Source organism: Bubalus bubalis, chromosome 23 (genome assembly GCF_019923935.1).
Source record: "Bubalus bubalis isolate 160015118507 breed Murrah chromosome 23, NDDB_SH_1, whole genome shotgun sequence".
Classification (NCBI taxonomy): domain Eukaryota; kingdom Metazoa; phylum Chordata; class Mammalia; order Artiodactyla; family Bovidae; genus Bubalus; species Bubalus bubalis.
Genome location: NC_059179.1, coordinates 37,597,138 through 37,622,071, shown reverse-complemented (window position 1 = coordinate 37,622,071; position 24,934 = coordinate 37,597,138). Strand labels below are relative to the sequence as shown.

The 24,934-nt window shown below is 38.6% G+C and overlaps 1 protein-coding gene across 2 annotated transcripts in view; it reads left to right on the top strand.

Moving 5' to 3' along the window:
• The window catches only part of PDZD8 (PDZ domain containing 8), a 79,483-nt gene that overhangs the window by 35,491 nt on the left and 19,058 nt on the right, over nucleotides 1-24,934 (top strand). For both annotated transcript variants that reach the window (XM_025274100.3, XM_025274099.3), the window contains one exon: nucleotides 7,066-7,168. In XM_025274100.3, coding sequence (XP_025129885.2) covers nucleotides 7,066-7,168 — 103 coding nt within the window. The remainder of the gene's footprint in view (nucleotides 1-7,065; nucleotides 7,169-24,934) is intronic.

Here is a 24,934-nt window from a genome sequence, read left to right as displayed (position 1 = left end):
CATCTTCATGAGATTAGTAATATATATGAAGAACTGAGATCCATAAGTTACTTGCTTAAAACCACATAGCTGGAATTTGAAGCTAGGTTTGTTTGACTTCAAAATCCTTCACTCATTCTATCTTCATAGTCTTTGTGTTTTTTTGTTTTTTGTTCTTTTTTAGCTTGCTGAAGAAAATTTTGATTCTTAAATTTTTCATATTGTGTTAGAAGTATATAAATTTTGGATTTTTTTTTTTAAAATCTGTTTGAAGGCAAGCCATTTTTTAAGTTACCTTTTCAGGAAGATCTTGAGACATAGAAATGTGTATTAATAATGAAGCATCATTTATATAAAGGCTGGAGGAGAGATAAAAGGAAATTAGAGCAAACATGAGATATATAATTTTGTTTAAGGGAAAACTTCCACTCAAAGTGAGCTGTTGAAAAACAGAATTACTTGGCACTGTTGCTGAATATTATTCTTAGAGTTTTTTTAAAAAGCTATGTAGATCTATAACGGTAATGGTCTGTAACTCTGAATTTGGACATATAACTCCACAAGATGAACTGAATTCCTAGAGATCTTATGCCTATGCCTGTTTTTATTTAACTGTTTATGTTCTTCTAGCAGTAAGAGATAAATAAAGTAATTGAATGATGTTTCCCTTAGTTTCTGTACACTTCTCTGGGGGTATAATAAGGGATCTTCCTGTAGTTAGGTTGCTTTTGACTAGAAGCAGGCTTCTCAGAAGATCCTAAATTTGGAGTTCACTTGCCCTAGGTTTACGTAGGTATTCTTTTCTTGCCCCACTTCCTCTTCCCTGAGATTGCTGTGTTGGAAATAGTATTGTTTCTTTCGTAATTGTATAAGCATAGTTCCAGAGCACCACGATAACATGAACATGACGATAAAGCAAATCACGTGAATGTTTTGGTTTCCCAATACATATGAAAGTTATGTTTACACTGTACTGTAGTCTATTAAGTGTGTGATAGTATTATGTCTAGAAAAATGTACATACCTTAATTATAAAAGACTTGATTACCAAACGATGCTCACCATCATATGAGCCTTCAGCAAGTCATAAACTCTTTGCTGGTGGATAATCTTGCCTTAATGTTGATGGCTCCTGTGACTTAACAAGTGTGGTGGTTGCTGAAGGATGAGATGGCATGGTAATTTCTTAAAATAAGACAACAGAGAAATTGGCTGCATTGATTGACTCTTCCTTTCATAGACGATTTCTCTGTAGCATGCAGTTCTGCTTGATAGTATTTTATTCACAGCAGAACTTTTTTCAAAACTGGAGTCAGTGCTCTAAAATCCTGCCACTGTTTTACCAGTAAAGTTTATGTAATAGTCTAAATCCTTTGTTGTTATTTTCAAAAGTCAATTGAGTTTGAAACAGTAAATGCTGGAGAGGATGTGGAGAGAAGGGAATTCTCCTACACTGTTGGTGGGAATGTAAATTGGTACAGTCACTATGGAGAACAGTATGGAGGTTCCTTAAAAAACGAAAAATAGAGCTACCATATGACCCTGCAATCCCACTCCCCAGCATATCCCTGGAGAAAAACATGATGAGAAAGGATACATTCTCCCCCGTGTTCACCACAGCACTATTTACAGTAGCCAAGACACAGAAGCAACTTAAATGTCCATTGACAGAGGAATGAAATAAGATGTGGTACATATATTCAATGAAATATTACTCAGCCTTTAAAAAGAATGCAATAATGCCATTTGCAGCAACATGGATGGACCTAGAGATTGTCATACTGAGTGAAGTAAGTCAGAGAAGGAAAAAATATGTGACATTCCTTATATGTGGAATCTAAAAAGATGAGATAAATAATCTTAACAAAACAGAAGGAGACTCGCAGACTTAAGAGAATGAATTTATGGTTGCCAGGGGGAAGGGATACTTAGGGAGTTTGGAATGAACCCGAACACACTGCTATGTTTAAAGTGGATAATCAACAACTACCTACTGTGTTTAGCACATGGAACTCTGCTCAGTGTTATGTGGCAGCCTGGATGGGAGGGGAGTTTGGGGAAGAATGCTGCTGCTGCTGCTGCTGCTGCTAAGTCGCTTCAGTCGTGTCCGACTCTGTGCGACCCCATAGACGGCAGCCCACCAGGCTCCCCCGTCCCTGGGATTCTCCAGGCAAGAACACTGGAGTGGGTTGCCATTTCCTTCTCCAATGCATGAAGGTGAAAAGAGAAAGTGAAGTTGCTCAGTTGTGTCTGACTCTTAGCGACCCCATGGACTGCAGCCTACCAGAGTCCTCCGCCCATGGGATTTTCCAGGCAAGAGTGCTGGAGTGGGGTGCCATTGCTGGATACATGTATATGTATGGCTGAGTCCCTTCTCTCTCCACTTGAAACTATCACTGCATTGTTCAACTGAAATAAAAGGTACATTAACAGATTTTTTTAAGGTCAAACAAGTTTGTCTTCTTCATGGTGCTCCAAAATAATTACATAATAGCATCAAGGATCATTCATCATAGATCACCATAACAAATATAATGATAATGAAAAATTTGAGATACTCTGAGAATTAACAAAATGTGACATAGACACAAAGTGAGCAAATGCTGTAGGAAAAATGGTATTGATAGCCTTACTTGCTCAATGCAGGGTTGTCACAAACCCTCAATTTTAAAAATTGTGATATTTACAAAATATAGTAAAGCAAAGAGCAGTAAAGCAAGGCATGGTAAAACAGGTGTGCTTGTATACCTCTACTGCTATTTCATGTAGTAAAACAACTATTTTCATGCTTCTGATATCTGAATAGCAAAAGAACTTAAGAAAATTAAGTACAAACCCAGATGACATAAAGCCAACACTGTGTTAAAATGCCAGACTCCAAAATATTTCAGTGTGATGTTGGCATGCTATATACTTAAATATGATACTTTCAACAAAAGTGAACTGTGAAATGAACTGTGGTCAGAAAAATAAAAATTCAAGAGTATTATATCTGAATTTTCCCTCCCTTTGCACCATGATGCCATAACTGTCAATCAAGTGCTTCTGATGAACTTATTAAAGATACCTGAAGGTGACATTAAGATAACACTTGTTTTCAGAAATTGCTGTTTATAGTACGCATTGCATGGTAAGAGAAATTGAAGGCCCAGAAACAAATTAAGAGGTATTATAGGTTAAAAGTGAGGAAGTAAGTTCTTGAAATACATGTATTAGTAGAAACGAAAGGGCCAAAGGGTATACCTAGGGCAGGATTTAGTGAGTGACAGAATACGTGGGTGGTGTAGGCAGAAGCAGCCAAGGAATGTTAAGAATTTGAGTCTAGGTGAGTTATGATCTCATTGAACTTTGACTTGGTCAAGTATTGGTTATTTCTAATATTAGAGGTTATAAAGTTCAAGACAGTGTTTCTCCTCCAGGACCTGAAGGGAAGTAGTGACACTTGCTTCAGAGGGAGAAGGTACAGCTGTCACCACAGTCTGAGTTTACAATATTTTTGTCCCTGTCGCAGAAGCTCCACACTCAGTAGCAGTCAATTCCTATTCTCCCTAGTTCTCTTCCCCCAGACCTTTTTAACCAATAGTCTGTTGAATTCTATTTTTCTCACCACAGTTCATTTCACAGTTCACTTTTGTTGAAGGTATCATATGTAAGTGTATAGCATACCAACATCACACTGAAATATTTTGGAGTCTGGCATTTTAACACAGTGTTGGCTTTATGTCATCGGGGTTTGTACTTAATTTTCTCAAATTCTTTAACTATTCAGATATCAGAAGCATGAAAATAGTTTTACTACATGAAATAGCAGTAGAGATACACAAGTATACCTGTTTTACTGCGCCTTGCTTTACTGTATTTCATAAATATTACATTTAGAAATTGAGGGTTTGTGCCAACCCTACATTAAGTGACAACCCTACATTGAGCAAGTCTGTCAACACCATTTTTTCCTACAGCATTTGCTCACTTTGTGTCTATGTCATATTTTGTTAATTCCCAGAGTATTTCAAACTTTTTCATTATTATTTGTTATGGTGATCTATGATCAGTGATCTTTGATGCTACTTTTGCCTCTGTAAATTTGCTTATTTCCACACATTCCATCGGAGAAAGCAATGGCACCCCACTCCAGTACTCTTTTGCCTGGAAAATCCCATGGACCGGGGGAGCATGGCAGGCTTTAGTCCATGAGGTCGCTAAGAGTCAGACACGACTGAGCGACTTCTTTCACTTTTCACTTCAGTGCATTGGAGAAGGAAATGGCAACCCACTTCAGTGTTCTTGCTTGGAGAATCCCAGGGATGGGGGAGCCTGGTGGGCTGCCGTCTATGGGGTCGCACAGAGTTGGACACAACTGAAGCGACTTAGCAGCAGCAGCAGACATTCCATACAGTACGAGGTCTTTTGTGACTGGCTTTTTTCACTTACCTTGTTTTCAGGGTTTATCCATATTGTAGCATGTATCATCACTTCATTGCCTTTTGTTACCAAATAATATTTCATCGTGTGTATATGCCATATGCCGTATCTTATTTACCTGCTCATGACCTCACGGACATATGGGTTGTTTTCACTTTTTGGCTGTTGTGACTAATGCTATCATGGACATTCATGTCAAGTTTTTGTGTGAATGTATGCTTTTATTTTTCTTGATTATATATCTAGGAGTAGAATTTCTGGGTCATATATGTTAATTCTATGTTAACTTTTTAAGGAGCAAGTGAGTACATCATTTTCCAACCCCTCCAGCAATGTGTGAGGATTCTAGGTTCTCCATATCCTCACCCATATTTCTCTCTTTTTACATTAGCCATCTAGTGGGTATGAAGTGTATCTCATTGTGGTTTTAATTTGCATTTCCCTGATGACTAATGATGTTGAGCATATTTTCATGTGTTGATTGGCTGTTCGCATATCTTCTTTGGATAAATGTCTATTCATATTCTTTGTCCATTTTTCAATCGGGTTATAATAGGTCCTTATGAGACATCTGATTTGCACATTCTGTGGATTGTCTTTGCTTACTTGGTGGTATCCTTTGAAGGAGAAAAATTTTAATTTCAGTAAAGTTCCATTCACCTATTTTTTCTTTTGTTACCTGTGCTTTTGGTCTCCTGTTTTAAGAAATTGTTGCCTGATTAAGGTCAAAAATGTTTGCTTTTATGTTTTCTTATCAGCAATTTATTTTCTGAAACAAAAAAGAAATTTATTTCTTATCAGACATTTATTTCTATGGCTTACTTTTTGGTTACTTTTTATTACATGTTTTTAAAATTTTTTTAAAGTGTTGTCAAAAATATAGAATGATTTATGGTTTTAGGGAAGGATTGCAAGAATTATGCTTTCTCATTCCTGAATCCTGTAATACTTGTTGAGAATTTGGGAGTACTAGATGGTGCATTGGAGAAGGCAATGGCACCCCACTCCAGTACTCCTGCCTGGAAAATCCCATGGATGGAGGAGCCTGGTGGGCTGCAGTCCATGGGGTCGCTAGAGTCGGACATGACTGAGCGACTTCACTTTCACTTTCATGCATTGGAGAAGGAAATGGCAACCCACTCCAGTGTTCTTGCCTGGAGAATCCCAGGGACGGGGGAGCCTGGTGGGCTGCCGTCTATGGGGTCGCACAGAGTCGGACACGACTGAAGCGACTTAGCAGCAGCAGCAGCAGCAGATGGTGCATAGCCTTCTCTGGATCGACAGTAAATCCTTCAGGTAGTTTGCTCTTTTGAACAGATGGTGGCAGCAGAGCTTTGCTGAATGAAAATTCTCAATTTTTAAGCCTAGTATTTTTGAATTATGAAGATTTTTAATGCTCTTGGCAATAAATTGTTAGGTAGTAAGTTTAAATTTCCATTTAAGATTAAAAATTATTTAAATTTAGGAACTTTTTTGCTATGAGTTTATTCTGACTTTTCAGTTTATGAAACGAGTTTGTGAGGTATGGGCATGGTTTTCTTCAGTTCTCCAACCTTAGGACATAATTTTCTCTTAATACTATAAGGTCTTTTATCCACTTTTCTTTCATTATCTTACTCCTGTCCCTATGATCTTTGTGTAGAGATAAAGTAATAGAGTAACAATCAAAATGGTGATTAATGCTAAAGCTATTTGCAAACTTACTCCTAAAACACATTGGCAGACTTACATTCTGACTTAGGAGATATGTAATATAGAAGTTGAACATGTGGGTAACGTTTTTTTCCTTCAATAAGAAAAACTGCTTTATATCATCGCAAGATTGGATCCAAGATTTCCTTTTTAGATCTAAATATTAAACAGTAAAATTAAGTGGCACAGTTATTCTGTGACAGTTGTTTTCACCGTAATAGAAATAGTAAACCTATAGTGAGCACTGACTGTTCACTAAGCGGTAGTCACTCAGTCTTGTCTGACGTTTTGAGATGCCATAGACTGCAGCCCACCAGGCTCCTCTGTCCATGGAGTTCTCCAGGCAAGAGTACTGGAGTGGGGTGCCATTTCTTTCTCCAGACTGTTTGCTAAACACTATGCTAAATGCCTATGTGCATTGTCTCTTATTCTCACAACAGCTGCTTCTAAGAGGTAAGTTTCTGGTTTTGGCCTGAAGTTTCCAGAGGAAGACATGAGTTTAGAGAAGTTAAATAATTTGCCCAAGTCACATTAGTGGATGGAGAGGTGTGTGTGTGTGTGTGCGCACGCGTTCATAAGCAACTATATTATACTATTTTATGTGTTTAATTTTTACAGAGATGGCATCATACTGTATATATGCATCACTTTGCAACTTATATTTAAAATTCAACAGCCTGATTTGAAAATCTATAGCATTTGCTACTATGTATAGATGTCTGGTCAATTTTTTTAACCTCATGAATAGATACTACTTTCTTTGAATAAGCTGCTTAGAAACAGTGTGTCCTAGAGTTTCATCTGATTTTTCATTTTATTTCACTTTTCTACTAGAGCATGTACCAAGCATTTAATTAAATTTTTTCCTCTGTTAACAGAGTAATTTATTAACTTTTGGTATAATGATCAGGAAGAAAAAGTTTAATACATATAATTGGTATAATAGTCCCTATATTTTATTTTATACTTCAGATTACTTATTTTTGGATCTTATGACACTGAAGCAAATATTCATTGCACACTTGAACTGAGTACTGGTGTTTGGGAAGAAAAGCAAAGGAGTTCTATTAAGATGGTAAGATAAATTTGCTTAGTTTTACATCTGTATAAAGTTTATATTCTATAAGTGTTTTTTTAATATTTCTGTATCGAGTTATTTTTAGTCATTTGCAAATACTTATGAACAGCTCTTATTTGTTTTTTTGTAATGCATCCATAATAAAATGAATCACATAAAGCTATGATATTAATTGCTTGCTTGCATCAAAAACCTTGTTTGACTAATTTTCTTTTTATAACTTTAGTTGTTTCATAGTTGTGGGATCAGAGGGAAATAATTCTGAAAACATTGAAAAGTATGTACATTCAGAGCATTCATTCATTCATTGATTCATCAGATATTTTGTGAGCACGTACTTTGTACCAGGCACTGTGTTAGCTGCTGGGGAAACAGTCTCTTGTATCTCAAGACAAGAGACCCTGTTTTTGTTGTGCTGTCCCAGGGAGAGGTTTGATACTCGTCTGCCTGCACAGACAAAGAATCACAAGAGGACAGGGGTAAACCTGCAGAGAGATCAGATCAGTTAAGAGGCATTTAGGGGAGGCATTGGCTACTTTAACTAGGTGGTAGCCAAGGCAATGGAAAGAAGAGAATGGATTTGGGACCTACATGGCATCCAGTCCCACCACTTCATGGGAAATAGATGGGGAAACAGTGGAAACAGTGTCAGACTTTATTTTTCTGGGCTCCAAAATCACTACAGATGGTGACTGCAGCCATGAAATTAAAAGACGCTTACTCCTTGGAAGGAAAGTTATGATCAACCTAGATAGCATATGGAAAAGCAGAGACATTACTTTGCCAACAAAGGTCCGTCTAGTCAAGGCTATGGTTTTTCCTGTGGTCATGTATGGATGTGAGAGTTGGACTGTGAAGAAGGCTGAGCGCCAAAGAATTGATGCTTTTGAACTGTGGTGTTGGAGAAGACTCTTGAGAGTCCCTTGGACTGCAAGGAGATCCAACCAGTCCATTCTGAAGGAGATCAGCCCTGGGATTTCTTTGTAAGGAATGATGCTGAAGCTGAAACTCCAGTACTTTGGCCACCTCATGCAAAGAGTTGACTCATTGGAGAAGACTCTGATGCTGGGAGGGATTGAGGGCAGGAGGAGAAGGGGATGACAGAGGATGAGATGGCTGGATGGCATCACTGACTCGATGGACGTGAGTCTGAGTGAGCTCCGGAAGCTTGTGATGGACAGGGAGGCCTGGTGTGCTGCGATTCATGGGGTCGCAAAGAGTCGAACACGACTGACCACCTGAACTGAACTGAACTGAATAATAAAATTCCAAGAGTGCTTTTGGTACCCCAGACCGCTCCAAAGTTACTTTTAGTCTGTTTTAAGGTAAGATCTGTTTAGTACATCAGTAGTTTTTTGCAGGAATAAATTATTGTGTTTTTAAAGTTGTGTTTAATAAGTTAAATATTTAGCTGTTCACATTTAACTCTTGGTGGCAGTATAACTAATCCTATGATTATTATTCGGTAGCCAGTATTTAAGAAAGCTCTCTCTTTTGTCTTCATTATACTGGTGAATGAGTACTTTTGAACTGTATTACCTAGCTGTTTCACAGTAGCAGTAAGGGTACTTTTTGGAATTTCTAGAATAGTCTGTTGTTCTTCATAGCATTTTAAAAAAGACAGTTCTCAATTTTTTAAACAGGTACATAAACATATTACCATGCTTTCAAAAATTTTGACTTTTAATGGTTAGGTGGTATTTTTATGGATGTCCCTTTGACTTTTGAATTGTTGCCAGCTTCTCTATGTAGTAATTGTGAACATTCTTATGTAAAAAAATTGAACACTGTGAAATTCTTTTGGAATAGAGTAATTTCAATGAGTATGGGAAAGGAGGGAGAAATAAAGCTGAAAAGGGAGGATGGGCTGACCCCCAGAGTTTGAATATGTGAAAGTAATTAGGAGCATAGGATTTGGGACATGGGACTGCAGTCCATAGGGCTGCAAAGAGCTGGACACGACTGAAGGACTGAACTGAACTGAACTGAGTGACAGGGTCAAAATAGTTTTTTATAGGAAAACCTCCCCTTTCTCTTGTGGTTGTTCATGCCACCTTTCCTTTGTTACATCTCAAACAATTTGAAGCAACTTCTCAGAGAAAATAGCCAGGTTTACAGTTTGTTCTCAAATAAATAAATACGTGAAAACCAGCATTGTTTTGTCTAGATATGAAAGGGTCCTAATTTGCCATTGCTGTTGGCATTTTCAGTTTCCTTTATTATATTTGCAAAGATATGCGATTAGACAGCTTTAATATTTTGTAGCAAAGGTTACTGAGACTTTAATCTTGAGTCATAATTTTAGATCTTAGCATATGTCATAGGTAGTTTTGGGGAAGGAATTCTAGGTTAGTAATTACATCTGGTGTCAAAAATGGCAGCAGCACTGAAGTGTCTCCAGGCATTAAATCACATGTGTCTGAATTCAATAACCCTAGGGAGGAGAATCACAGTGTTTCTCAAGACTACGTAAAGCATTAGAGAATAGGATTTGATAATATGAGATACATTGCAAATTTGGCTAGAAAAAAGTTTATCATTAAAAAATAAATGTGCTAAAAAAAGTATTTGAAAGAAACTTAATTACATGTTTTAAATATGCCTTTGAGTTTTTCAAACCTTTTTTTAAAGTGTAATGTACCTTATGCTCTTAAGTTGGGTAAGATCAATAATAAATGGAAAGTTTTGAATTTTTGGTATTGCACAGATGTTGGAGCTGGCGATGGAAGTGGAACAGTTGTAATGCAATAGGTGTAAGTCCTAGCTAAATCTAATGAATAGTGGCTTAAGTAAGAAAAGAACTTAATTGTCTTGTGAAATTTTTCTTAATTTGGAATGTCAGAGAATAATTTAAAAGAATAATTTAATAAATACCCTGCATAGAACCTACTTCCTACCGTATTAGAAATCTGAGGAAAGTTTGGATCAAAATCAGACACTCAGTTCGGTGCCCTGTTTGTTAGCTTATTTGCACAATAAAAGAGCTCATAGGGTAAATGAAGTACTTTATGGTAGCCTTTGTTCTTTAAAAATAATAAGTAAAGATTCCTCATGAGATAGAATGAGGAATAAATTGGAAATTAGGCTTAAACAAAAATTAGAGGATCATCTTGCAAGTGATGACAGTGTCAATACTAAAAATGTATTTACTTGCACCAAAAGAGGCAGGGTACTTTATGATTTATTTCCGTCTGTTGCACTATACAGGTTTGATGATGATAGTTTGCTTTTTTACTAAGGAACAAATTTAAGGAGTTTTCAGATTTTAAAAAAGTTTCAGGCCATGATATTTCAGTAGGAAACGATGAAGACAACAGTATAGCTCAGCTCTATTGACAATACAGTTAACCTGACATCTATTAAACATGGAACTTCGCAGGTGGTGCTAGTGATAAAGAACCCACCTGCCCATGCAGGAAACCTAAGACACACTGGTTCAATCCCTGGGTCCAGAAGATCCCCTGGAGAAGGGCATGGCAACCCACCCCAGTATTCTTGCCTGCAGAATCCCATGGACAGAGGAGCTAAGCAGGCTATGGTCCATAGGGTTGCAAAGAGTCAGACATGACTGAAGCAACTTAACATATACACATATTAAACATATTGATCACACATAATCATTATTGTGTGCATGGTAAAGCAAACAGATCTCATAAATGTCACTTAGACATACGTGGTTTTAAAGAAGGAGAGATCTTGAGTCTTACCCTCCCAGAATTAGAGCTCACTCATCCTTGACCACCCACTTGCTTTACCCTTACTCCTGGACATAAGATAGGTTATCTGGAAGTACTCTTTTCTTTTATCTCTCTTTACTATCCTGTCTGTGCCGTCCATGTCTTCTCTTCCATCAGTTATCCAAACTGCCACTGGAGTCTTCAAACATTGTTTTATTCTTGGTGCAACGTGAAATTCTTGAGGCCATTTGGGGAGAAGAGAAGAAGGCACCATGAAAATGAGCTGTGGAAATTCTGGGGTTGAGGGAAAAGCAGTGGAGGCCTTTTGGCACCCGGCTGTTCAGTCTAGCTTTCCCTTGTTCTCCATTTTGAATAAAAATATGAAAGGAGTTTTAATTTTTAAGACAAGCTTTTTAATGTACATTTTTGATACTAGCCCTATTCCCTCTCCTTCCAGTCTACCAGACTATGCCCTGAGACCCTTGATAGCAATTGTCTCTTGTAAGATTTAAGTTTTCCCTTCTCTAATTAGAGGTAGAAGGATAAAAATCTAAATAACTGTTAAGGCAGTCCATCCACATAAATGTGTCACTATCAAACAGGAAGAAAGAATACCGATGTCTTCCTTTGAGGTGATGAAGAATTAGCAAGGACTCCTCTCTGGATATATAGTAGATGGGCAAAAGAGAGCTACTGTTACAGTCACGTGTTCAGAATGAAAAGCAGCAGCACTTAATGTCTTATTAAGCACTTACGTAGCCCAGTATGTAGATGCCGGAGAGAACCGTTAAAGACATTAGGAGATGTCATGACATTTCAGATTTGTCTGAAAAATAAGAAGTAATAAATTCCTGAAAAGCATTCTGCTAACCACTTGGGGAGAGTCCATAAATAATAATTTGAAACTCTTAATCAGAATGAATGTATTCCTTTTAGAGGGTTATGTGTTGTCAGCTGGCAACTTGAAATTGGCCACTGCTCTAAGAAGGGCTTTAGATAGGATCAGCCACATCCAAAATCATGAAGTCAGAAGTCATCTAGAGTCTAGACTTTATCTTTTTGTTTTACTTGATTGGTACTTTTCCTTCTCTCTACTACCGCTTCCCTATCAAAACCTCATTTTTTTAAAGGATTTGATTCTGAGAGATAAATAATTTATATCAGATTCCCTTTCATTTTCTTTTAACCTACTCTTAGAATTAGACCCCCAGTTCAATTCCTGGGTCAGGAAGATCCGCTGGAGAAGGAATAGGCTACCCACTCCAGTATTCTTGGGTTTCCCTTGTGACTCAGCTGGTAAAAAATAATGCCTGCAATGCAGGACACCTGGGTTCGATCCCTAGGTTGGGAAGATCCCCTGGAGAAGGGAAAGGCTACCCACTCCAGTATTCTGGCCTAGAGAATTCCATGGACTGTATAGTCCATAGGGTCTCAAAAAGTTGGACACAACCGAGCGACTTTGACTTTGACTAGAATTAGAGAAACATTTGACGAGATGATGCCTACTTTCTAAGAACTGTCAGTATAGGAAAAGAAACATGTAAACCAAATATGTCATGTAAGTAATACTTCAGAGTCTACGAAATACTGGATTCTTTTACCATATATAAAGAACCAAAGTCTTTTTGCTCATAGGATCTGTTCTTGTTCCCTCCAATCCCACTACCTCTTAACAAAAATTAGACTGTGTGTGGTAGTCTGATAATTAGGAGACAATTCGGGAGTGGTGTTAGTGGATTATTTTAGACCAGAGGCAAGGAGAACTTTGAGACTGTGGGCAGATGGAAGTTGAGTGAAAGAGCCTTCATAATAAGGTCAGCCATGTTTAATTGCCAAAGATTGAGCTTGATAATCTGCCTTAATATAGACTCCAATGAATCTGCTACTGGAGATCAGTGGAGAAATATCTCTAGAAAGAATGAAGAGACAGAGCCAAAACAAAAACAACACCCAGCTGGGGATGTGACTGGTGATAGAAGCAAAGTCCAATGCTGTAAAGAGCAATATTGCATAGGAATCTGGAAGGTTAGGTCCGTGAATCAACACAAATTAAAAGTGGTCAAACAGGAGATGGCAAGAGTGAATGTCGACATTCAAGGAATCAGTGAACTAAGATGGACTGGAATGGGTGAATTTAACTCAGATGCCCATTATATCCACGACTATGGGCAAGAATCCCTTAGAAGAAATGGAGTAGCCATCATAGTCAACAAAAGAGTCCAAAATGCAGTACTTGGATGCAATCTCAAAAACAATAGAACGATCTCTGTTCGTTTCCAAGGCAAACCATTCAGTATCACCGTAATCCAAGTCCGTGCCCTGAGTAGTAATGCTGAAGAAGCCGAAGTTGAACAGTTCTATGAATACCTACAAGACCTTTTAGAACTAACACCCAAAAAAGATGTCCTTTTTATCATGGGTGACTGGAATGCAAAAGTAGGAAGTCAAGGGATACCTGGAGTAACAGGCAAATTTGGCCTTGGAGTACAGAATGAAGCAGGGCAAAGTCTAATAGAGAACGCACTGGTCATAGCAAACACCCTTTTCCAACAACACAAGAGAAGACTCTACACGTGGACATCACCAGATAATCAACACTGATATCAGATTGATTATATTATTTGCAGCCAAAGATGGAGAGGCTCTATACAGTCAGCAAAAACAAGACCAGGAGCTGACTGTGGCTCAGATCATGAACTCCTAATTGCCAAATTCAGACTTCAATTGAAGAAAGTAGGGAAAACCACTAGACCATTCAGGTATGACCTAAATCAAATCCCTTATGATTATACAGTGGAAGTGACAAATAGATTCAAGGGATTAAATCTAATAGAGTGCTTGAAGAACTATGGATGGAAGTTTGTGACATTATACAGGAGACAGTGATCAAGACTATCTCCAAGAAAAAGAAATGCAAAAAAGCAAAATGGCTGTCTGAGGAGGCCTTACAAATAGCTGTGAAAAGAAGAAAACCAAAAAACAAAGGAGAGAAGGAAAGATATACCCATTTGAATGCAGAGTTTAAAAGACTAACAAGGAGAGCTAAGAAAGCCTTCCTCAGTGATCAGTGCAAAGAAATAGAGGAAAGCAATAGAATGAGAAAGACTAGCGATCTCTTCAAGAAAATTAGAGATACCAAGGGAACATTTCATGCAAAGATGAGCACAATAAAGGACAGAAATGTATGGACCTAACAGAAGCAAGGAGATCCAACCAATCCATCCTAAAGGAGATCAGTCCTGGGTATTCATTGGAGGGACTGATGCTGAAGCTGAAACTCCAATACTTGGGCCACCTCATGCGAAGTGTTGACTCATTGGAAAAGACCCTGATGCTCAGAGGGATTGGGGGCAGGAGGAGAAGGGGACGACAGGATGAGATGGCTGGATGGCATCAGCAACTCAATGGACATGAGTTTGAGTGAACTCCGGGAGTTGATGATGGACAGGGAGGCCTGGCGTGCTGTGATTCATAGGGTTGCAAAGAGTTGGACACAACTGAGCGACTGAACTGAACTGAACAGAAGCATAAGATATTAAGAAGAGGTGGCAAGAATACACAGAAGATCTGTACAAAAAAGATCTTCATGACTCAGATAACCACAATGGTGTGATCACTGACCTAGAGCCAGACATCCTGGAATGTGAAGTCAAGTGGGCCTTAGAAAGCATCACTACGAACAAAGCTAGTGGAGGTGATGGAATTCCAGTTGAGCTATTTCAGATCCTAAAAGATGATGCTGTGAAAGTGCTACACTCAATATCCCAGCAAATTTGGAAATCTCAGCAGTGGCCACAGGACTGGAAATGGTCAGTTTTCATTCTAATCCCAAAGAAAGGCAGTGCCAAGGAATGCTCAAACTAGTGCACAATTGGACTCATCTCACACGCTAATAAAGTAATGCTCAAAATTCTCCAAGCCGGACTTCAACAGTACATGAACTATTAACTTGCAGGTATTCAAGCTGGATTTAGATAATGCAGAGGAACCAGAGATCAAATTGCCAACATCTGTTGGATTATTGTAAAAGCAAGAGAGTTCCAGAAAAACATCTATTTCTGCTTTATTGACTGTGCCAAAGCCTTTGACTGTGTGGATCACAATAAACTATGGAAAATTCTGAAAGAGATGGGAGTACCAGACCACCTGACCTGCCTCTTGGGAAATCTGTATGCAGGTCAGGAAACAACAGTTACAACGACATGGAACAACAGACTGGTTCCAAATAGGGAAGGAGTACGTCAAGGCTGTATATTATCACCCTGCTTATTTGATTTATATGCAGAGTACATCATGAGAAATGCTGGGCTGGATGAAGCACAAGCTGGAATTAAGATTGGTGGGAGAGACATCAATAACCTCAGATATGCAGATGACACCACCCTTATGGCAGAAAGTGAAGAGGAACTAAAGAGCCTCTTGATGAAAGTGAAAGAGCAGAGTGAAAAAGTTGGTTTAAAACTCACCATTCTGAAAACTAAGATCATGGCATCTGGGCCAATCACTTTATGGCAAATAGATGGGGAAACTGTCCTAGACCTTATTTTGGGGGGCTCCAAAATCACTGCAGATGGTAACTGCAGCCATGAAATTAAAAGAGTCTTACTTTTTGGAAGAAAAGTTATGACCAACCTAGACAGCATGTTAAAAAGCAGAGACATTGCTTTGCCAACAAAGGTCCGTCTAGTCAAGACTATGGTTTTTCCAGTAGTCATGTATGGATGTGAGAGTTGAACTATAAAGAAAGCTGAGCACTGAACAATTGATGCTTTTGAACTGTGGTGTTGGACAAGACTCTTGAGAGTCCATTGGACAGCCAAGAGATCCAACCAGTCCATCCTAAAGGAAATCAGTCCTGAATATTCATTGGAAGGACTGATGTTGAAGCTTAAACTCCAATACTTTGGCCACCTGATGTGAAGAATTGACTCATTAGAAAAGACACTGATGCTGGGAAAGATTGTAGGCGGGAGGAGACGTGGACGACAAAGGATAAGATGGTTGGATGGCATCACCGACTCTGTGGACATGAGTTTGAATAAATTCCGGGAGTTGGTGATGGACAGGGACACCTGGTGTGCTGCAGTCCATGGAGACGCAAAGAGTCGGACACGACTGAGCGACTGAACTGAATGATTCTTCTTCTACTTCCAGAGTGAAGGTTAGGGCCACTGAATACAGGAAGCATTTTGTAGAAGGAAGCTAGTCATTTGGGAGAAAATGCAATGTATATGGAAATCTTTCCTGTCTAGTATGAAGATGCTTAACAAACATATAAAAGAAATGGAAACAGTAAATGCATTCTCAACTTTCAAAAAGCTTTTGATGAATATCCATACTATAGGTTCCCAAATCATCTAATTACTAGGAGAATATTTTGTCACAGATTTGCCTTAAGGATAAGGGGAAACGGTAAAAATGATTGGATGTAATATCCTGGATGATTGAGTTCAGGCCTTTGACGAGTTTTCGCAAACAATAGCACTCTCCAATATAAATAAAATGCATGCCACTTAAGTAATTTTAAATGTTCTTGTAGCCACGTTTGAAAAAGTAGAAATTAGCCAGTAAACAGTTTTAGTAATCTTTTATTTGACCCATAAACCTAAAACATTGTCATTTCCGCATAACATAAAATTTAAGGAGACTTTTTTTTTATAGTCTTTGAAATGTGGTGCAGATTTTACAACTACAACAGATCACAATTCATCCTAGCCACATTTCAAGTGTTCAACCACGTGACTATATCCGACAACACAAATATAGAGAAAGCAACTCAGCTTTGCACATATCATTAAACTTCTAGAATGTGCCCCGTTAAGAGGTACAGAATTGAGAACGCGCTCTTAGGACAAATGTGTAAGAAAGAATTCCAAACTGTGCCTAAAATATGTGAAATCTAGTTTCCCTAAAGAAATAGACAGTTATATCGTACCTCCAAAACAAGACAGCTTTTCATTAGAGTGAGTGTCACAAAGTGAATATGCTGATTTTAAAGCTAAGAAATTCTCAGAATAAGTTGTTTGTACATTTCTGTTTTCTATAATACTACAAATGTATATTTGCTAGGTAATCTAGGGAGAAAGAACTAAAGTTTACATGGAAGTGAGGTAGCTACATAAAGATAAATGGATGGGAAAAAATTAATGTTCTTCAGCTGAAAAGACAAATGCAGGTGAATGATTAATGGAAGAATATAAATATAAAAAGTAAACAATAGAATGATCAAATTTACGGAGTCAAGGAACTAAGTCTATGGGTCTGTGAAGGTAAATCTCATAGCCCTGGTGATAATCAGATGCTAAAAGAAGGGTACTTAAAAGGTCTCTGGTAACACTGCACACTACGTACTTGCTGAGAGACCTTGCAGGAGCACAAATATGTTCTGTTCTATTTACGCTATGTGTCCTGCACCTATTAGAATTCCTGGTATTTTGCAGTCGTTCGGTGAATGTCCTGGGAGGGGACGAGGAGGATTGGCGGCCTTCATGGCTCCATACTTCTCACAGGACACAAATTCACTATACTCGTACCTTCTGCTGGAAAAATCTGCTTGATGCTCCAGCCTCTAGCCTCTGCTAATAATATTATAATTCTTCCCTGTGTTCAGCAAGAGCTTCTAAAACTCCCCACAACTTAAAGGGAAGTAAGGCTAGTAAAATTTAGATCCCACAGTGTTTCTTCCAAACTTTCAGCATGACTTAGTCACATTTCTGTCTCCTTTCTCCCTTCAAGTCTATCTCTGATGTATGTTTTAAGCAAATAAAAATATTTAGGTTAAGGATAACCACAGATTTACTGATCAGTATTCAAGAGGCCTGGTTTTTAGAGTGAGGAATTTACACATGTGGCACATAATAGTATAATGGCATTATTAAGAATACCAGAACTTCTTATCCAATGTGTGTAGTTCAACATATCCTGAAATAAAATGACTGGGATCTAAAATTTTACTTGCCTCGCTTCTTTCTTAGTTTTGGAGAGTTTTAGAAGTTCATGCTGAATATTATATGTCCATGAATTGTGTGTACATACAAACTGTTGAAAAGAGCTCCCTAAAGAACTGTGATTTTAAGTAAGAACATAAGAGACAAATTTATAAACACATTAAGGTAGATACTTCAGAGCTGGCATTTTGGTGTGTTTGTTTAAGGCCAGATGCCTTGCAGATGGTATTTTTTGGCGCTCCTGTTTAACCATTTGCCATTTACAGTCTTAATCTTGTCGAAAGGAAGAGAAAGATTAAAACAAATAAAGCTTTTTTGAAAATGTCAGTTTTTATGAAAACTCTGCTTTAGTTCCATTTGATAATATTTATGAATTCAGTAGGGACTCAGTGAAATTTTAACCATATATAACCCTCTATAATTTGGCTTCTTAAATAAACTAAATACCTTTGAGCTTTAGTAGTAAATCCTATTTAGCATTTCCACTCTTAAGTTCATCTTCGTTAGAAATGAAGGATGCAGTTTTCTGTCTCATGTTTTCTGTGTTTAATATGATTGTGAAATCCTGTGAAAAGAGTAGGAATTTAGGTTAAAATACAGAAGTATCTCCAAATCAAGTCAGTATAAAGCATTGAGTATGAGAAAGAGGAAAGTGAGCATGAGGTGCAAGGTGATGAGAATGTGGTCCTTTCCTTCAAGGAGGAGGAAATAAGATCAGCAATATAATGAACATACCTGAATATTCATTGGAAGGACTGATGCTAAAGCTCCAATACTTTGGCCACCTGATGCAAAGAGCTGACTCACTGGGAAAGACCCTGATGCTAGGAAAGATGGAAGGCAAAAAGAGAAGGGGGCAGCAGAGAATGACATGGTAAGATATCATCACTGACTTAATGGACATGAATTTGAGCAAACTCTAGGAGATAGTGAAGGACAGGGGAGCCTGGCTGCTGCAGTCCATGGGGCCACAAAGAGCTGGACACGACTTAGCAACTGATCAACAACAACATGATAAGCATCAATATTCCTGTTAGCACATGAATGCTCTAAGAGAGTTCCGTGATAAAGTATTACAAGGTTCCATTGGAGGGTAAATAGCTTTCTTTTGGGAAAACCAGGAAAGAATATTTTGAGGTGACATTTGAGCCAAGCTTCACAGTATATGTAGGATTTTGAAATGTAATAGGGAGGGCATTTAAGGGTGGAAAACATGGGGTAAATTCAAATAAATAGTATGAATGTTTGAGCATGTTTAGGATACATTGGGGGCTTCCCAGATGGCGCTAGTGGTTAAAAAAAAAAAAAAAAGAACAACCCGCCTGCCACTGCAGGAGACATAAAAAGACTCAATCCCTGGATCAGGAAGATCCCCTGGAGGAGAGCATGGCAATCCACTCCAGTGTTCTTGCAACCCACTCCCAGTATTCATGGGAGAATCCCATGGACAGAGGAGCCTGTGGGTTACAGTCCATAGGGTCACAGAGAGTCGGACACAACTGAAGCAACTGAGTGAGTGAGCATGCATTGAGTCCTCCAGGTTGGCTAAAGAATTTGGTAATGCAGGTAGATCATGCAAAACAAGAGTAAAAGCAGTGGGATCATGTTAAATTTGACTTAACTCCCAGACAGCAGTTACGGAGGCTTTTAGAATGAAACTGATGTCAGCACAATCTTGATTTAAACAGACTTGGCTCTCACTTTGAGTCTTAGCTGTTTCACTTATTGGCAGGAGGATCTTAAAGTCCCCAAACCTATCTCATTCACAAGTATTTTATTTGTCTCTCAAATACTGCTCAGTCGTGTCCAACTCTTTGTGATCCCATGGACCGTAGGCTGCCCGGCTCCTCTGTCCATGGGATTCTCCAGGCAAGAATACTGAAGTGGGTTGTCATTTCCTTCTCCAGGGAAACTTTGCTACCCAGGGATCGAACCCAGGTTTCCTGCAATTGCAGGCAGATTCTTTACCAACTGAACCAGTAGATAAATGCTGCTAAGTCACTTCAGTCATGTCTGACTCTGTGTGACCCCATAGACGGTAGCCCACCAGGCTCCCCCGTCCCTGGGATTCTCCAAGCGAGAACACTGGAGTGGGTTGCCATTTCCTTCTCCAATGCGTGAAAGTGAAGTTGCTCAGTCGTGTCTGACTCTTTGCGACCCCATGGACTGCAGCCCACCAGGCTCCACCATCAATGGGATTTTCCAGGCAAGAGCACTGGAGTGGGGTGCCGTTGTCTTCTCCTATAGATAAATGAGATTCTCTATATTAAAATGCCTAGTACAATATCTGGCATATAGTAGGTAATAAAATGTTCACTAAACCTGGCAGCAAATGGGTAAAAGCAAGGATGATTTGACAAGGGAAAGACTTGAAATAGAAGAGGTGAAGGGTAATGGAAGTCTAAAACAGAACAATGGTGCAAGTGGAAAATAGAATCAGAGTGGCTCAGATACCACTGGAAAATGGAGGGTTTTGGAGAATGAGAGAAAAACCAGAAAGACAAGAGCCATGAGGAGGGTAAAGGAAGCAGAGAAAGGAGGTCTCATTCTGGATGTGCTGAGTACACATCACTGTACCTGTAATATGTTAGGGGACAGTGATGGTCAGAGGTCAGTCCGGAGATAATTTTTTTTTAAATGTGCTGCTTTGATTTATTGTTTTTTGTTCATTTGTTTTTAATATTTTCAGTGCTGTTGTTCAAAGTTTTAATATCTGGTAAGTTGAACACTTCATTTGAAATATCTCTTGTGGCTCAGCTGGTAAAGAATCCGCCTGCAACGCAGGACACCTGGGTTCGATCCCCGGGTTGGGGAAGGCTACCAACTCCAGTATTCTGGCCTGGAGAATTCCATGGACTGTACAGTCCATGGGGTTGCAAAGAATCGGACACAACTGAGCGACTTTCACTTCACTTCACTTCACTTCACTTCACTCTGTTTTTAGATTTCTTTATTCAAGGATAAAGAGAAGCAGAATGGTTTCGCAAAAGAATAGTAAGAATCTAAAAATTTTTTTAAAGAGCCTTTGAGAACACGTTAAGGAAATAATACTAATGAGACCTAAACACTGGTTTGGGGTTTTTTTTTATTAGAACTCTCCAGTTCACCGCGATCCAAGTAAAACTGATTCCCCAAGTTCTTACTTTGTCATGAACTAAAACATTCTGTTCAAGGCACAGTAGCACCTTCCCATAGAAATCCACTTAGCCAGATAGCTCATTTTCTGAGTCATACACTCAGATGCAGGATACAGAACTAGGAAATAGACAGTTTAGAAAAGTGTTAGGTTTTATCAGAGATCCTGCAGTGTATTACAGCTCCTTGCCCACATGTGTTCAGTCCAGTGGTATTTAGGAGCAATAAGAAGATACCAGTGATTTCTCTGTGCCTCTAGGGATTTTAAGACGCATGCATTAAATTCTTATAACAACTCTTCAAGGATAGGCACTATTATCATCTCCATTTTATGTATGAGGAAACTGAGGCACAGAGAGAAAGTAACTGACTCGGATCATCCAGCTAAGCAGATGGTGAGACAGTCTGCACACCCAGGCTGTGTGACTCCAGAGCTGGGGCTCTGCATTACTATGCCGTCTCCATGAATGCTGGCTTCAAGTCCGGTTCTCCCACTCTAGTTCTGTGCCAGTGAACAAGTTATTTCATAATTCTAAAAAAGAAATACTAGTAATGGTTGGACACTTAGCCCAGTGTCATGGTAACTATAACAGTAACTATTATTATTGAACTTGACCCAAATGCCGCCTCTTTTGCACCAGTGTCTTTAGTGCTATCTGATATTTTGTACATTCTTATAAATCCCCCTCTCTCTTTTAGATTCTTCCTATAACAAGGTGAGGAGGACAAGGAAATAGCTTCCTGAAGGGATAGTATTGTTTTAAGACTTTCAGATGGTTACTTTTAAAAACATCTACAAGGTTATTAAAGGCTATTAGAAGAAAGATAGAGATCAACTAGCTATTGCTCATCACAGCTGATGATTATCTTTTGTAAACTGATCAGAACTTTGGGCTTCCCTGGTGGTGCTTGTAGTAAAGAACCCACCTGCCAATGCAGGAACCACAATGAGATACACATTCGATCCCTGGGTCGGAAAGATCCCCTGGAGGAAGGTATGGCAACCCACTGCAGTAGTCTTGCATGGAGAATCCTTGGACAGAGGAGCCTGGCAGGCCACAGTCCCTGGGGTCACAAAGAGTTGGACACGACTGATGTGACTTAGCACACGTATGAGAATGTTGTCACAAGTCTAAGTAGGAAACCATTGAACATAAGGAAGTGTAGGTATCATGAAGCAGAGTTTTAGTTTTTGTTACACTCATTTGTGAAATTGGAGGATATTTGTGTATTTTAACAGTAAAATCAGTAATTTATATACGATAAAATTGATATATGTTTGGAAATTGGTATGAGCTTTCTTTTTTTGCCCATATTAAAAAAAAAGAGAGAAGGCTATAAATAAAGCTGTAAAAGCCAGCCATATTCCTACTTTCCAAAGAAACCACTAATAACTTTTAAGAAGAACTTTATAGATACAAGCATATACACACAGGTATTACATGGTTCTGTAAATAAGAATAAAATGAGATTGTATATTTTATAACCTGCTTTTTTTCCAACTTAGCAATATACCAAGGGCATATTTTTATCTCAATACATGTTATTTTTTTTTAATGTCTGCATGATACTCCACCGTGTACTATAATCTATTTAACCAACCATTTATTGGTAAACATTTGGACTTTTTCCAATTTTTTGATGTTGTAGAGAAATATATAATGGCTCTGTGTGTATATATATGTATGTATTCACATACATTCATTAAGTCATGGTTTGGCACACTTTTTCTATAAAGGGCCGATAGGAAATATTTTAAGCTTTGTGGGCAAGATGCTAAGGCTCAGAACTACTCAACTCACCTGTTTAATGCTAAAGCAGCCAGAGACAGTACATAAGCAAATTCGTGTGGCTGTTTTCCAGTAAAACTTTTTTAGAAATAACTGTAGTTTGCTGACCGCTGATCTAAATGACTCCTTGATCAAAGATTATCCCAAAAAAGAAAAGCTTTTAGTAGGTATTTCAAAATTGCATCCCAGCTAGAATCAAGGCTATAAATTAGATAATAGTATTATATCAATGTTAATCTTCTGACCTTGATAACTGTGCTGTGGTTATATAACAAAATGTCCTTGTTAGGAAATACACGGTCAAATATTTAATGCTGAGGGGACATCACGCCTGCAACTCATTTTCAAATGGTTCATGAAAAAATATGAGAGAGGAAAAAAGTAGGAAAACGTTAATAATTGGTAAGTCTGGATTTAGGATGAATGGAAACCCTTAGTACAGTGTTTCTGTATGTTTGAAATTATTTCAAAATAAATAATGGTCCAGCTCTAAAGCTCTCATACTTTCTTAGTGAGGTGTAAATCACCCTGCAGAAGGACAGTTGACAATATATGGAGCTGCGAGTTGACTTGGTGATTCAGAATCAGCTGTTTCTGTTTGACAAAGGAATTAAAAAGAGCAAAAGTGTTCCACTGCGTTGTTTCTGCAACAGCTCAGACTTGACGTACTTTTCAGAGCTTTTTATTTCACTGGAATGGTTGTGTAAAATTTACATTCGTGTCAGATCAAAATATTAATGCAGACTTCAATCACGTTTAAAAAGAAAGAGAAGAAACCTAGGGTATGGCAAGGGAATCATTTGGCTCAGCTTGCTTTCCTAAGAGCCTTTGAACCTGAGCAAAGGGTCATTATTATTCTTTGGATCTCTTAGGTCAATTGTATTTTTATAACGGACTTTTTTTCTCAGCATATCTGTACATCTTTGTTGTCTCTCAGATGAGGCAATGAAAGGATGCAGCCCTAATTTACCATCCAGTTGCCTTAGAGACAAGATTATTAGGTGGCCAAGCTAGCATTCCATTTTAACACGTAAGGGGTCTCACTTGTATTTTTATCCGAGAAAGAGGTCTTCCTCATCCACCTGAACAGAGATAATTAAAGTGCCTGGATTGTATTAGTCATTTATTCCTGGAGTTCATTTAATCTTGACAACACCCCAGGGTGGTAGATATTAGTGTCCCCTTTTCACAAAGAAGACCCATAGAGGATAACTCACTTGCCTGAGACCACAAAACTAGTAAATGTTAGAGCTAAAATTCAAATCCAATACTGAATACAGGCCATCTCAGACATAGCAGTTTTTCTTCGAAGAATTTGAATTGGTCCTAGTACTGAGTTTATTTCAGTATTTTTGTTGTTTATTTTGTTGTTTTTTTTACCCATTCATTAAGATGTGATGACTGAAAATTTAGACATTCTGCTAACAAAAAGAGAAGGAGAAGGCAATGGCACCCCACTCCAGTGTTCTTGCCTGGAGAATCCCAGAGACAGAGGCTCCTGGTAGGAGGCCGTCTATGGGGTCGCACAGAGTCGGACACGACTGAAGCGGCTTAGCAGCAGCAGCAGCAATAGCATAGAACTGGTGGATAAGGAAATGGCAACCCACTCCAGTGTTCTTGCCTGGCGAATCCCAGGGACGGGGGAGCCTGGTGGGCTGCCGTCTATGGGGTCGCAGAGTCAGACACGGCTGAAGCAACTTAGCAGCAGCAGCAGCAGCATGCATGCATTGGAGAAGGAAATGGCAGCCCACTCTAGTATTCTTGCCGGGAGAATCCCAGGGACAGAGGAGCCTGGTGGACTTCCGTCTGCGGGGTCACACAGAGTCAGACACGACTGATGTGACTTAGCAGCAGCAGCTAACAAAAAAGATGTGTACTTGTAAAGTCTTTGTGAGAGAATTTACGGTTTATCCCCTGTACTATTAATATATGCCTTTTTAAGAAACACCCATCTCTTTTAAAAATAATTTTTGTCATCATTTGGGACAAGGCATGAAAATTTACTTCTGTGGTGGCAGTTCTCTTTATCTGACAGATTATTTTATTTTTTATTTATCTGGCTTATGAGTTTTAAGATCTGTTATGATTTAAACCTTTATGAAGTGGTTAATTTTAATGCCAGGTCTTTGAAAAAGTTTATGGGAGTTGATAATTGTTTGCCAAGTGATAAAAACAAGACATTTGCCATATGTATGTTTTAAGAGTTACACTTTT